Raw genomic sequence first — 15740 nt, forward strand, 5'->3', positions numbered from 1 at the left:
TTACGCTATTGCCTGTCATGAACAGAGGAAAAGAGAAAAACTACGGAGAAGGAGTCGTCGGCGTTTTTGGCTACACCCTATAGTGGAAGTCCGAGAGAGTCGTGGAGCCTACCATTGTTTGTTTGGCGAGTTAAATGACAACCAGGATAAATACTTTGAGTTCACCAGGATGTCTCAAAACAGCTTCCGCTATCTGCTGCGTCTGGTGGAAGGAGCCATTTCCAGGCAGGACACGCAGCTCCGTAAATCAATTTCCCCCGAGGAACGTCTGCTGGTGACTCTACGGTACGTAATGCAATGTGAAGGTTTTAAATATTCTTGCCATTTTTTAAAGTAACATTTTTTGTTTTTGTGGGGTGGGGGATTGGAATTAAAAATTAAAATTTATTTTATGTTATTAAAGTAAATTTATTTATTTTTCTTCTTGTCAGTTTCCTGGCTACCGGAGAGACCTTGAGATCACTGCATTTCCAGTTTCGGATTGGAGTCTCCACACATTCGGGTATTATTGCCGACACATGCCGCGCATTGTGGGACAACCTCCGGGATGAATTTTTACCAATACCAACGACAGCGTTATGGGAGGCCAAGGCCAAAAAATTTGAACAACTGTGTTCTTTCCCTAACTGTATTGGAGCAGTGGATGGGAAGCACATTAGGATTACAAAGCCTGCGAGAAGTGGATCTCTGTTTTTCAATTATAAAAAATACTTTTCCACCGTGCTTATGGCAATTGCAGGTGCGGACTGCAGGTTTCTCGCCGTGGACATTGGAGCGTTTGGCCGTGCAAATGATTCACGGACATTTAAGGAGTCTGAGATGGGCCGAAGATTATATGAGAACAATTTCAATTTCCCCCAGCCACGACCTCTTCCCAACACCGAAGGCCCGGCCATGCCATTTGTTGTGGTTGGGGATGAGGCTTTTCAAATGAGTGCCAACCTACTGAAACCGTACTCCAGTCGGGGCTTGGACCGGACAAAAACTATTTTTAATTATAGACTGTCCAGGGCCAGAAGAACTGTGGAGTGCGCCTTTGGAATCCTTGTCTCAAAATGGCGTATCTTAGGATCCGCAATAAATTTGAAAATTGAGACAGTGGATGAGGTGGTGAAGGCTTGTGTGGTTCTCCACAATTATGTTATTGATAAAGAAAGAGTCAACGTGGAACTAGATGAACCCATACCAAATCCATTGCCTGATTATCAAGATCATCCTCTGAGGACAACTTTGGAAATTGCTCATATGAGGGATCGATTTGCTGCATACTTTGTTTCCGATGTTGGGCGTGTTTCATGGCAAGATCAAATGGTTTAATTTATACTTCATCTTGGTTTTAGTGATACAATCAAAACACTGTCATGTAAACACAGTTGAGTCCATGACATTTTACCAGCCTATGTTTATTTAAATGTTGTAATGTCCCCTGAATTTGTACTGTGTTGTGTTTTTTACAATAAAGTTCTTTATTGTGCCTTTCCATTTTAACAAAACAAATGTCCTATATGTTTTTCCAAATTAAACAAAATTTAAAATCCAATGTTCTAGAAACTAATGTGTGTCCCACCAAATTTAGCAATGTGAGCACCAGTACCCAAATTGACAAAACAAAAAAATTGTTCAGCCGTGTGTTCCATAGTTTTAAAATATAACATGATCGGCTCCCAACTTGTCAACCATTTTTAATCTTGCAGACTATTTGCATATGGAACCTGGCTTGACAAGGAGGGAGACGATCATGTTTGCTAAACTCTACTGAGTTTACACTATTTGACTCATGATGCTGGAATACGTCCAGAGTCAAGTGGCGACACTGTGAACATTGCTACCACCTCACCTGACCAATAACCTTAAGGGTACCATTATAAAACGATTAACCAACGATCCCGACCAGTGATACGACCTGACCGTTATCGTTGTTTAAGTCGTCGTGTGGTTGCTGGAGAGCTGTCACACAGACAGCTCTCCAGCGACCAAAAAAGACCAAGTCCCCGTGTAATGTGGGTAAACATTGTGTTATGAAGCGCAGGGCCGCACTCACGATGTTTCCCCTGTTGACCATTGTAAATGTAACACAAAAATTAAAAAAAACATTACATTCTGGTGTGTGACACGTACATCGCCGTCAGCTTTCCGCACTGTGCCAGCCCCAAAGCACAGCACAGCGTTTCAACGGTGTGCTCTGCTTTAACTTTACGGCCGGGAATGACAGTGTCATTCACTGCGGGAAGATGACGGCGAGGGACGTGGTAGACACCGTAATGTAAGTGTGTAGTATTTTTTGGTATTTTTCAATTTTTTGAGTGGGTAAAACACTGCGCTAGTAACCCGATATTCCCTGGTTTCCAGCTACATCGCTGGATCGGTGTCAAACACGCCGATCCAACAATGACAGCGTGTGATCAGTGACCCAATAAAGGTCCTGATCATTCGCAGAGACCTACAATCTCCCAGCAGGGGCCTGATCGTTGGTCGCTGTCACGCATAACGATTTCAGAAAAGATAACGTTGCTACGTGACAAAAAACAACTATATCGTTAATGAAATCGTTGTGTGATGGTACCTTAACGGTAGGTTGTGAAATTGATACATTGTGAAATGCTCTTTGTGTTTGTAACATCTCATAGTACAATGAAAGCCTGCCCTAAAAAAATTTGAAAAAAAAATTGATAAGATTGTGTCAGACATTGCACATCAGGTGTTACAAACACAAGATTTGTTTATACGGCGCAAGGTGTGATTTGGTGCAAACTTTATTTTAGACCAAGAAACTCCTTATTTTTGATCAAATAAAAAATTTTATTAACGGGGACACAAAAAGAAAAAATGGGTAAAGGTTAAGGGGTATTAACGTCAGCGACAAAGGGAGATTGATAACCTCCAGTTTTTGTGTGGGTTGAGGAGAACGAGGAGGAGGACGAGGGGGGGAACCACCATATTTTAAGACACTGGACGGGATGCCGACGTTAGTCCAGCCTGTAGAGGGTGGCGATAATGCCAACCCAGGAGGTGAGGGAGGAGGGACGACCAGTGTCCTAGCTAATGTGGACTGGCTATGGCTACTCCTGCTCCGGGTTGACCCAGGCTGGGTACTTGGTGTGCTGGTTCTTGGAGCAGCCATAGCCGACGTTGTAGTGCTGGTCTTCTTTTTTTTTTTCCTCCTCTCTCCCTCTGGGTGTGGTTCGGCTTCCCGTCTTTGTGCCCTTGAAGGCCTGGCAGGAGCAGAAGTTTGGGGCTCTGTTCTATGGTGGCGGTGGCGGCGGCGGTGGCCCTCGGCACGCGGAGCTCTGTGTTGGTGCTCTGCAGCAGGAGTCGGAGCCATGGTAGCCAGCGATGGTACTGCTAGCATTGTAGTTGCTGACTGCATGACCCGAGCCTGCTGCAGAGCAGTCACGTATGCATTGTTGCAGGCCTGCATCACCGAAATCTGGAGTTCCGGCGTAAGATGTTCCACCATGCCCTTCTCAATGGCACTAAAAAAATGTTTGGCCGGCCTCGAGAGCTCCGATTCCATTGTTTCAAGACGCCGGTCGATATTGGACAGAGCTGTGTCCATTCTATCTCCCAGCGCCTTGAAACAATTCTGGAAGACCGTGCTCAAATGCAAAAATTCGGGCAGGACCGCCCTGTCCGAGGCCCGCTGACGCTGTCGGGAAGACCCGAAGGAAGGAGCGACAGAGGCCTCGGCCAGGGGAACATCTGATGGACCGGCTGCCGGTTCGCCAGATTGTGGTGGTGCAGACCTGCTCTCGCTGTCGGATGGCTGTGACGGGTCAGATGGCGATTCACGAAGGACCGCTCCAGAGGGTCGGACAGGCTCGCGGGTGCTGCTGTGTGTTCTGTGAAAACATAAGGAAACCATTAGTATACAAAATATAACATTTCACATTCGTCACCACCTGTGTAAAAGTTAACATTGCATCACACATTATAATTTAACATAACTGTTTAAGGGTTAGTTCAGTCTGTCAGTCGTAACGGTTTGCTGATTGAACCGTCCAGCTGCCTGACATGGCTGATGCGACCAATCAGCGCGGGTCACAGGCCTGATTAAAAATGCCCGCTCCTTACTCCCCGCAGTGAAGGCCCGTCGCCCGCATACTCCCCTGTCATTAACTTTACCGGCGGTATCCATTGCCGCCGTTAATGTTAACCAATTTTTAATATTGACACTGCATATGCCGCATCAATATTAAAAATAGAATACATTTATTTTTTTCAAAATAGTCACCCATGTTTGCCGTTTGTAACGCCCGACAATTACGCTTATCGTCGGAACTGCCATGACGTCACGGTCAGGTGACCGAGACGTCATCACAGGTCCTGCGAGCTGAGCAACCATGGGAACATAACCTGCCTTGGAGTAGAAGGTATGCCGTGTCTATTATATTTTTCCTTTTTTTTAAAAATCTGGGATACACCTGGATGGGCAATATACTACTCCACTATGAAATATTGCCCGGGCATGGCCAATCTACTATCTGTCTGTGTGCTGTATACTTCGTACTTGCCAAAATAAATGGCTGGGCAATAAACTACGTGGCTGGGTAATATACTACGTGAATATGCATGTTTTCCAAACGAGGTGTGTGAATAGGTACTATACTTACTCTCGGCTTTCAAGGAGCGGTCGCAGGAATTGCAAAATACGATTGTATTTATAGATTGAGGTCCTTGAAGCTGCAGCACCACTACGAATCTGTCCCTCCTTTTTCATGCCCCTCTTGAAACGGCCCTTCATGGAGCGCCATCTGGTCTTCAATTGTTTAACTGTGTATAAAGTAAAAAAAAAAATTAGTTTGAGAGAAAATATTGAAATTGATAACGCAACCGTGTGCAATCCCAATAGAAGACATCACAGACGGTTGTGTATCCTGGCATGATGGGTCAGAGCAGCATTTCGGAAATACTTACGAAATTTATCTTTAACCGTGGGGGAAGCGCTGTCGAAGCCATCCCACAGCGATTTTGCCACCTCAAGCCACAAACGGCGCAACACGCCCTGGTCCGCGTGTCGGGGGTCACGGCTGTCCCACAACGGGCCTCGCTCCTGTATGGATGGAACCATGAGGTCGATGTCCAGTGGGTCATCATGGGCCCGTTGTGAAACCTAGAATAATTGGAAAATATTAATGTTTGCAAGATAAAAATAGTTCTCCCTACCTCCTCCACCAACCCCCCCCCCTCCCACCACCCCCCATACCCCCCAAAAAATAAAAATAGTTAAAGAAAAAAAAGGAATAGGTTGTTTGACATAAAAACTTACTCGCCGTCCTGCCACCACAGCTTGGTCCCGTGGTCTCTGCTCCTGAGGGATCTGTTCCTCCTGGCTCTCCTCCTCACTTGAAGAAGCCTGGAAAATAGTTTAAAAAAAGTTGAGTGACCCGTCTACAAATGACACCGAATAGTAAGCAACAGTAGATCATGTACTCACCGGACTCCTCAGCGGTGGGGTGTTGCTTGACTCGCTGGCCATTTTTACTAGATGAAATTCTGAAATAAAAAACAAAATAAAATTTATCCTATGCACAAGACAGCGGAACATAGGAAAATATAAAAAAAAAAATACATTTACATTTCAACCACAAAGAACATTGCACTAATGCCAACTGAACTAACGCTGAGCAAACAACATTGCCACATTGAAACAAAAAACAATGGCAGAGACAACACAATGCCAGAGTAAACAAAAGCCTAAAGATAACAAAACAAATACACAACAGACCCTATGTCATAATCCAAAAAGACAGTTTTTTTTAACAAAATGTTTACTACATTGATTGCCAAAAGTCAAAAGAAAAGCAAAACCATACCGCCATACGTGACAATTTAAAAAAAAACAAACAAAAAAAACAAAAAAACGCTAAATATAAAGACCTTAAATACCAACCTGATTAACAAAGCCAACATTTATATTTAAAAAAAAAAAAAAAAAATTGGGAAGAACAGTATGCACGGAGCAACCCAAAAAAAAAAAAGATTTTTGAAGGAAAAAAATTAACAACCCCCAAAAATTAAGGACCGAAACGGCAATCCTGGATACACCACCATACTTTACAATAAAACCGACAGGGCCGGAGACAATAAAAGGCCATACAACGCCATACATTACAACCAGAAACATACAACAATGTCTTTACACAGAACATAATACACAACTTGCAATAAAAATTATTACATTTAATAAAAGGGCGCAGAATCATTCTATACTACCATACTTTACAATAAAACCAACATGGCCGGAGACAATTTAAAAACGCCATCATATAACGCAAGAAAAATACATCACAACTGAATACAAAAAACACCCCCAAACCAATAAATGGAAAAGAAAAATCTATCCTGGAAAGAACAATAATCAAGGCCGGAGACAATGAAACGCCATCCTATACAACGCCATACATCACAACCAGACTAAAAATACAACAATGTCTTTACACAACCACAGTGCAGAATATTAATACACAACTTGCAATAAAACAATTTAAAAATAAAACATGTAGAAAATGCGCAGAATCATTCTATACTTACATCTCTGGACAGCAGATGAAGACGTCTGGTGTGTTGGCTATAGATGCTGCAGCAGAAGTGACAAACAATCCAAACATTTTCTTTATATATGGGGGATGTTTATCACTGTCTAGACACTGTCTAGACACTTTTTTGTGTAATTTTATTTAACGACGCATGCGTCGCACGACGCACGCACTTGCGTCACGTGCGTTGTCAATTGGTTTCAATGGGAGATTGTAACGCAATGACGACGCACGAGCGACGCAAGTGCGACGCATGCGTTTTATAGACGCTACAAAAATGCAACATTTAGCGTCTCCGACGCCACCCAGGCGCGGTGAAACGACGCATGCGTCGTGCGTTTTCACAAAAACGCATGACAACGCAACGCATGCGCCCCCGATGTTAAAGATAGGGGCGCATGACGCATGCGTCGTTGTACGTCGACGATGCTGTGACGCATGACGCTAATGTGAACGTAGCCTTTGATGGAATGGTCTGCGGGCATCATGTTGCGTTTGCAGAGCCCCTGATGTGCCTAAACAGTAGAAACCCCCCACAAGTGACCCCATTTTGGAAACTAGACCCCCCAAGGAACTTATCTAGATATGTGGTGAGCACTTTGAACCCCCAAATGCTTCACAGACGTTTACAACGCAGAGCCGTGAAAATAAAAAAACTTTCTTTCCTCAAAAATGATGTTTTAGCAAGCATTTTTTATTTTCACAAGGGTAACAGGAGAAATTGGACTCCAATAATTGTTGCGCAGTTTGTCCTCAGTATGCTGGTACCCCATATGTGGGGGTAAACCACTGTTTGGGCACACGTTGGGGCTCGGAAGTGAGGGAGCACCATTTGACTTTTTGATTACAAGATTGGCTGGAATCAATGGTGGTGCCATGTTGCGTTTGGAGACCCCTGATGTGCCTAAACAGTGGAAACCCCTCAATTCTACCTCCAACACTAACCCCAACACACCCTTAACCCTAATCCCAACTTTAGCCATAACCCTAATCACAACCCTAACCACAACCCTAATTCCAACCCTAACCCTAAGGCTATGTGTCCACGATGCGGATTCGTGTGAGATTTTTCCACACCATTTTTTAAAAATCCGCGGGTAAAAGGCACTGCGTTTTACCTGCGGATTTCCAGTGTTTTTTGTGCAGATTTCACTTGCGGATTCCTATTGAGGAACAGGTGTAAAACACTGTGGAATCCGCACAAAGAATTGAGATGCTGCGGAAAATACAACACAGCGTTTCCGCGCGGTATTTTCCGCACCATGGGCACAGCGGATTTGGTTTTCCATAGGTTAACACGGAACTGTAAACCTGATGGAACACTGATGTGAATCCGCAGTGGCCAATCCGCTGCGGATCCGCATCCAAATCCGCACCGTGTGCACATAGCCTAATTCTAAAAGTATGTGCACACGCTGTGGAAAATGCTGCGGATCCGCAGCAGTTTCTCATGAATTTACAGTTCAATGTAAACCTATGGGAAACAAAAATCGCTGTACACATGCTGCGGAAAAACTGCACGGAAACGCAGGGGTTTACATTCCGCAGCATGTCACTTCTTTCTGCGGATTCCGCAGCGGTTTTACAACTGCTCCAATAGAAAACCGCAGTTGTAAAACTGCAGTGAAATGCGCAGAAAAACCGCAGTAAATCTGCGATAAATCCACAGCGGTTTAGCACTGCAGATTTATCAAATCCGCTGCGTAAAAATCCGCAGAGGACCAGAATACGTGTGCACATACCCTAACCGTAACCCTAACCCTAGTTCTAACCCCAACCTTAGTGGAAAAAAATATATATTTTCTTTATTTTATTATTGTCCCTACCTATGGGGGTGATAAATGTGATATAGTTCATTTACTATTTTTTTTATTTTGATCACTGTGATAGGTTTTATCACAGTGATTAAAATGCACATGGAACAAATCTGCCGGCCGGCCGGCAGATTCGGCGGGCGCACTGCACATGCGCCCGCCATTTTGGAAGATGGCGGCGCCCATGGAGAAGACGGACGGACATCGGGAGGCTCGGTAAGTATGATGGGGTGGGGGGAGCATGGGGGGGTGGATCGGAGAACGTGGAGGTGGATCGGAGCACGGGGGGGTGGATTGGAGCACGGGGGGCGGATTGGAGCATGGGGGGTGGATTGGAGCGCGGAGGTGGTGGATCGGAGTACAGGGGGTGGATCGGAGCACGGGGGGGTTGGATTGGAGCACGGGGGGAGCAGACAAAAGCACGGGGGGAGCGGACAGGAGGACGGAGTTGAGCGGACCACAGATCGGAGGACTGGGGGGGAGATCGGTTGCGGTGGGGGGGGAGCAGACCAGTGTTTCCAGCCATGGTCGATGATATTTCAGCATCGGCCACGGCTGGATTGTAATATTTCACCAGTTTTAATAGGTGAAATATTACAAATCGCTCTGATTGGCAGTTTCATTTTCAACAGCCAATCAGAGCGATCGTAGCCATGGGGGGGTGAAGCCACCATCCCTGGCCTGAAGTACCACTCCCCCTGTCCCTGCAGATCAGGTGAAATTGGAGTTAACCCTTTCACGCGATCCCTCCATAGGCGTCACAGGTCGGATTGGCACCGACTTTCATGACGCCTACGTGGCGTCAAAGGTCGGGAAGGGGTTAAAGAGCTCCCTTAAAAAGCTCCTTTTTGTGTTGCCTGGTTGCTCACATTGGACACAATACACTTCATATAAATTTTATAAAGCAATGCTGTTATTTTGGCTCAGTAGTTCATTATAAATATAGCTTTGTCCACTATATTAGTTTCTCTCCTTGACAGCCATAACTTTGGCTGCCTCAAATATACAAATGGCGAATATACAAATGGCGATTTGTAACCAAGATTTAAATACTGTATGTCTGAATACATTTGGTAATCACATAGCTACATTTCTTGTAAAACATTTACAGATGTGACAGACAATGCTCATAGTGACACAATCTTGATAAATGTTTGTTTATTCACTTCACAAACAATTCTAAGCCTCTAAGTTTGCTGTTTGTCATTGTAAAACATGAAGGTTTACTATGCCGTTGGTGGTTTGATCTAAATCCTGTGGCTTTTATTTTCTAGGGGTTTATGGCTCCTCGTCTGATGACTCCATGATATCTCAGTTTCATCCAACCTTGAAAAGTGCCACTTGAAGGTCTGGGTGAAACTAGAGTTACTACATAGTGTAAATCACTATATAAGACCAGAGAAACATGACTAAGGCTGGTTTCACATTTGCGTTTTTTTTTTTGCGTTTTTGCGGTAAAAAAACGCAAAAAAAAAAAGCATGCGTTTTTTTGCATGCGTTTTGACGCATTTTTGCAACGCATGCGTTTTTTCTCTGCATGCGTTGTGTTGCAGAAATGCAACATGTAGTAATTTTTGCTGCGGTTTTTTTGCCGCATGCATTTTTTCACGGCAAAAAAACGTATTGATGTCTATGTAAACGCGTGCGTTTTTAAGCACATGCATTTGCATGCGTTTTTATAGAAAAACACAAGAAAACACCCTAACCCTAACACAAACCCTAACCCAAACTCTAACACAAACCCTAACACAAACCCTAACACAAACTCTAACACAAACTCTAACCCTAACCCTAGCCCTAACCCTAGGGATCCTAACCCTAACCCTAAGGGATCCTAACCCTAAGAGTTAGGGTTAGGATCCCTAGGGTTAGGGTTAGGGCTAGGGTTAGGATTAGAGTTTGTGTTAGGGTTTGTGTTAGGGTTTGTGTTAGAGTTTGGGTTAGGGTTAGAGTTTGGGTTAGGGTTTGTGTTAGAGTTTGTGTTAGTTTGTCTTAGGATTAGGGTTTGTGTTAGGGTTTGTGTTAGAGTTTGTGTTAGAGTTTGGATTAGAGTTTGGGTTAGGATTAGGGTTTGTGTTTTAGGGTTAGGGTTAGAGTTTGTGTTTTAGGGTTAGGGTTAGGATCCCTAGGGTTACTAGGGATCCTAACCCTAACCCTAGGTATTTCTATTTATAGTGGGTTTTCTAGTTGATTTTGATGATTGGCAGCTGTCACACACTTCTCAACATGCGTTTCAAAAACGCAAACGCAGAAAAAAACACTTGTAAACGCATTAAAACGCCGCGTTTGCGTTAAAACATGCAAAAACGCGTGCACCTAAAAAACAAATGAAACTTACATGAATGCCACAGGACTGTGCATCATGCCCGTGCAGCCACCCCGACAGCGCCGTTTCACCTACCAGTAAAAATAGGCTCTGTGACTTTAAGAGTCCCTCCTTCATAAATGAAACAAGATGGGTCTGTTATGCGTCACACACCACATGGCCAGCTAGGGGTGTTGAATGTTACAATGACATTTCCCAGTGAATGCATTTGTAGTGGTTGAAAGCAATGCTAAAGTTGAAAAACGCTTAAAAAACGCTGCGTCTGAACTAAGCCTAAGTGGGAGAGGAAATTTTCGGTCTGGGGTTAAATATTTGGCCTTACAGGTAAGTCATTAACCTGCAAAGGATGTTCTTTGACATATTTCCAAGCAAAACCCGTTTTGGTTTCATTTTAATGTGTTTTTTGTGGCACCGGGAAAAATGGTATGAATCTCGGAAAAAATTGATTAAAGCTGTGAACTAGAAGTCAGGAATGCTTCCAGCTGCGAACCCCATAATGTCCCTGTGTTATTTGAGCAGTGTTTCCATCATTTTCAGATGTTTTTAGACCTTAAAAGGACCCCCGGGGGGATCGCGGTAAAAATAGACTTACATTGGGCTCGTTGTTCTGGCCGAGTACCCGAGTATACCAATCTGCTCGACCCGAGCAACAAGCACCCGAGCATTTTAGTGCTCACTCATCACTACTCCTCCCCATCATATCTGGTATTGCCGATCTAATACGTTAGGATAAAATACTATTCCTGAATCTCTCCATGTCAGACTCTTAGTTAAAGGGACTCTGTCACCCCCTCCAGCCGTTAGAAACTAAAGGAGCCACCTTGTGCAGCAGTAATGCTGCATTCTGACAAAGTGGCTCTTTTAGTTATTGGTGCAGTCAAAGCAGAAATAAAGCGTTTTATAATTTCTCAAAAATACCTGTCTTTAATCCTGGAGGCAGGTCTTAACCCCCCTGCTGCACACGCCACAATGCCATCACTCAAGGCTTCTTCGGCGCCGGCCGCCACCCCCTCCGCTCAGTTTTCAAATCAAATCCAGCGCCTGCGCTGTTTTGTTCTGCCTGGGGCAGGCGCAGTGAGCGCTGCCCGTCTGTCCTCAGATGCAGTCTCGCAGACTGCACCTGTGCGGCCACCCAGCTTGTGAATCCCAGCCCCTCAGTGTGTTATGCATTATACGTGGGTGAGTGGCTGACACACGCAGTGCGCATGCCCAGGAATCCCAGTCCCGCACTGTGCATAATGCATAACACACTGCGGGGCTGGGATACACAAGCTGGGTGGCCGCACAGGCGCAGTCTGCGAGACTGCATCTGAGGACAGACGGGCAGCGCTCACTGCACCTGCCCCAGGCAGAACAAAACAGCGCAGGCGCTGGATTTGATTTGAAAACTGCGTGGAGGAGGCGGCGTCCGGTGCCGAAGAAGCCTTGAGTGATGGCAGTGTGGCGTGTGCAGCAGGGGGGTTAAGACCTGCCTCCAGGATTAAAGACAGGTATTTTTGCGTAATTATAAAATGCTTTATTTCTGCTTTGACTGCACCAATAACTAAAAGAGCTCCTTTTAGCTTCTAACGGCTGGAGGGGGGTGACAGGTTCCCTTTAATATATACAGTCAGCAACTGATTCAAAACATCACATATAGTAGGACGATTCTAGAAACAAATAATACATATTACAATAGTGGAGTGAATGATTTAAAGGATGAAATACAATGAGTGCAACGTGCAAAAAAAATCACACATACATTCAGGTTACACATAATGCAGCATCATAAAATATTTGTGCAATAATAAGGGAAATATATCCATAGAAAATCAATAAAGTCACATAATAGTAGTGAGAGACAGTATTAAATGAAGAACTCAAAGCATTGTATATATAAAAATAAACAGTATTCATAGACATATAAGATAAACACAAAGTGCAAACGAACAAACAGGAGTATATCATATTTTGGAAGCATTATAGATGCCAAAGGAGATTTTTCCTGTTGCCAGAAAATTAGTTGAGGTATCTGTGGATCATAGGGGTTAGTAGAGCTGTTTCTTAGGATCACGTCACATATATAGTCCATATGATTGGCTGTATATTCAATTGACGAAGAAGAAGAAGCATCATACAAGCCAAGGGCCTTAGTTAAAAACTAAAATTACAAAAGACATACATACAGTTAATTAAAATAAATCCAGAGAAACCAAAATTAAAGGAAAGCAACAAAACTAAGGTGTTCATTTAGACCCGTTGGTGCATTAGTCCCTAGAGCTGTTATCCACCAACATTCTGTTTGCGCTAGCAGACATTGGCTGTCACCTCTATTGAGGACAAAACACATGGTCCTAATAGTTCCAGGCTTGTATGCGATAGAAAGGAATATATGAAGGACTGCTGGCATGAAGGGGGAAGATCCAACAACAAAAGAAAGACAACATCTTCATCCCAAAAGGGACAAGAAAGCCAAAAAAAACCCATTAGAGGTAATTAACTTATCTTCAAAAATAATTACTGAATAACAGGGGGAGCTTTTGAGTCTTGGGTTGTCCTTTGCACCTTCAAACAATTTCGACTTATTCACAACCTTGAAGGACCATAACCTTTTCTCCCGCAAGCTGGCACTTAAGAAGCTCCATTCAAAATCCAACTCTGATACTCGGATGAATAGTACCGCCGAAAGGGAAGTCATTAAGATTCTGGAGGAACTTGGGATGGAATCTCTTCTAGATACACAAGGTATTTTATATTACCATATATATTCATGTATAAGCCGAGTCTTTCAGCGCAATTTTTTGTGCTGAAAATGCCCCCCTCGGCTTATACATGAGTCATTGTGCCAGTATATGGTGCAGAAGGGGAGCGGCAGAGCAGCGGGTCACAGGAGGCAAGTGCCAGCGGCTGCGGCTAAAGCCTGTGCCCACTGCTAAAGAGAAATGAATATTCACTGCACTAGCAATGAATATTCATTTCTCTTATAGCGCGCCCTGTTACAGCTGCAGTCGCCGCCTTCCAGCAGCTGCCAGGCTCTAACTGGTGACCGCTCATTAAGGTAATGAATATTCAACTCTCTCCACTCCCATAAGCTGGAGAGAGGTGAATAACAATGAGCAGGGACATGTGATCACTCGGCCGGAAGAGCTGCTGGAAGCTGGAACGAGATGCTGAGAGGATGCGCAGGTAAGGTAAGAAGGATGTTTGGTTTTTTTAATGCTTTTCTCATAAGGGCCATACACACAAGGATGGGAATAAGGAGCCATGCAAAGATGACAAGGATGGGAATAAGGAGCCACACATACAAGGACAGGAATACGGAGCCACGCATAAAAGGATGGAAATAAGGAGCCATTTATACAAGGATGACAAGGATGGAAATAAGGAGCCATGCATACAAGAATGACAAGGATGGGAATAAGGAGCCATGCATACAAAAGGATGCCAAGGATGGGAATAAGGAGCCACGCATATAAGGATGACAAGGATGTGGATAAGGAACCACGCATACAAGGATTGGAATAATTAGCATTGCATACAAGTATGGAGATAAGGAGTCATGCATACAAGGATCGGAATAAGGAGCCATGCATACAAGGACGGGAGTAAGGACGGAGCCATGCATAAAAGGATGACAAGGATGGGAATAAGGAGCCACGCATACAGGGATGGGGATAAGGAGCCATGCATATAAGGATGGGAATAAGGAGCCATGCATACAAGGATGGGAATAAGGAGCCATGCATACAAGGATGGGAATAAGGAGCCATGCATACAAGGATGGGTATAAGGAGCCATGCATACAAGGATGGGAATAAGGAGCCACACATACAAGGATGGGAATAAGGAGCCACGCATACAAGGATAGGGATAAGGAGCCATACATACAAGGATGACAAGGATGGGAATAAGGAGCCATGCATAAAAGGATGGGAATAAGGAGCCATGCATACAGGGATGGGGATAAGGAGCCATGCATATAAGGATGGGAATAAGGAGCCACACATACAAGGATGGGAATAAGGAGCCATGCATACAGGGATGGGGATAAGGAGCCATACATACAAGGATGACAAGGATGGGAATAAGGAGCCATGCATACAAGGATGGGAATAAGGAGCCATGCATACAAGGATGGGAATAAGGAGCCATGCATATAAGGATGGGAATAAGGAGCCATGTATATAAGGATGGGAATAAGGAGCCATGCATACAAGGATGGGAATAAGGAACCATGCATAAAAGGATGACAAGGATGGGAATAAGGAGCCATGCATACAAGGATGGGAATAAGGAGCCATGCATACAAGGATGGGAATAAGGAGCCATGCATACAAGGATGGGAATAAGGAGCCATGCATACAAGGATGGGAATAAGGAGCCATGCATACAAGGATGGGAATAAAGAGCCATGCATACAAGTATGGGAATAAGGAGCCATGCATACAAGGATGGGAATAAGGAGCCATGCATACAAGGATGGGAATAAAGAGCCATGCATACAAGGATGGGAATAAGGAGCCATGCATACAAGGATGGGAATAAGGAGCCATGCATACAAGGATGGGAATAAGGAGCCACACATACAAGGATGGGAATAAGGAGCCACGCATACAAGGATAGGGATAAGGAGCCATACATACAAGGATGACAAGGATGGGAATAAGGAGCCATGCATAAAAGGATGGGAATAAGGAGCCATGCATACAGGGATGGGGATAAGGAGCCATGCATATAAGGATGGGAATAAGGAGCCACACATACAAGGATGGGAATAAGGAGCCATGCATACAGGGATGGGGATAAGGAGCCATACATACAAGGATGACAAGGATGGGAATAAGGAGCCATGCATACAAGGATGGGAATAAGGAGCCATGCATACAAGGATGGGAATAAGGAGCCATGCATATAAGGATGGGAATAAGGAGCCATGTATATAAGGATGGGAATAAGGAGCCATGCATACAAGGATGGGAATAAGGAACCATGCATAAAAGGATGACAAGGATGGGAATAAGGAGCCATGCATACAAGGATGGGAATAAGGAGCCATGCATACAAGGATGGGAATAAGGAGCCATG

At 44.3% G+C, this 15740-nt stretch overlaps 1 protein-coding gene across 1 annotated transcript in view; it reads right to left on the reverse strand.

Annotated features, from left to right (window-relative positions):
- Positions 1–2785: 2785 nt before the first annotated feature.
- LOC138671618 (uncharacterized) overlaps positions 2786–15740 on the reverse strand; it is a 109752-nt gene continuing 96797 nt past the window's right edge. The window contains exons 2-6 of the mRNA XM_069759795.1: positions 5435–5493; positions 5267–5353; positions 4915–5110; positions 4611–4770; positions 2786–3839 (exon numbers count right to left, since the gene is read on the reverse strand). Coding sequence (XP_069615896.1) covers positions 2786–3839; positions 4611–4770; positions 4915–5110; positions 5267–5353; positions 5435–5476 — 1539 coding nt within the window. The 5' untranslated portion in view covers positions 5477–5493. The remainder of the gene's footprint in view (positions 3840–4610; positions 4771–4914; positions 5111–5266; positions 5354–5434; positions 5494–15740) is intronic.

This window comes from Ranitomeya imitator, chromosome 3, assembly GCF_032444005.1.
Source record: "Ranitomeya imitator isolate aRanImi1 chromosome 3, aRanImi1.pri, whole genome shotgun sequence".
In the NCBI taxonomy this organism is placed as follows: Eukaryota; Metazoa; Chordata; class Amphibia; order Anura; family Dendrobatidae; genus Ranitomeya; species Ranitomeya imitator.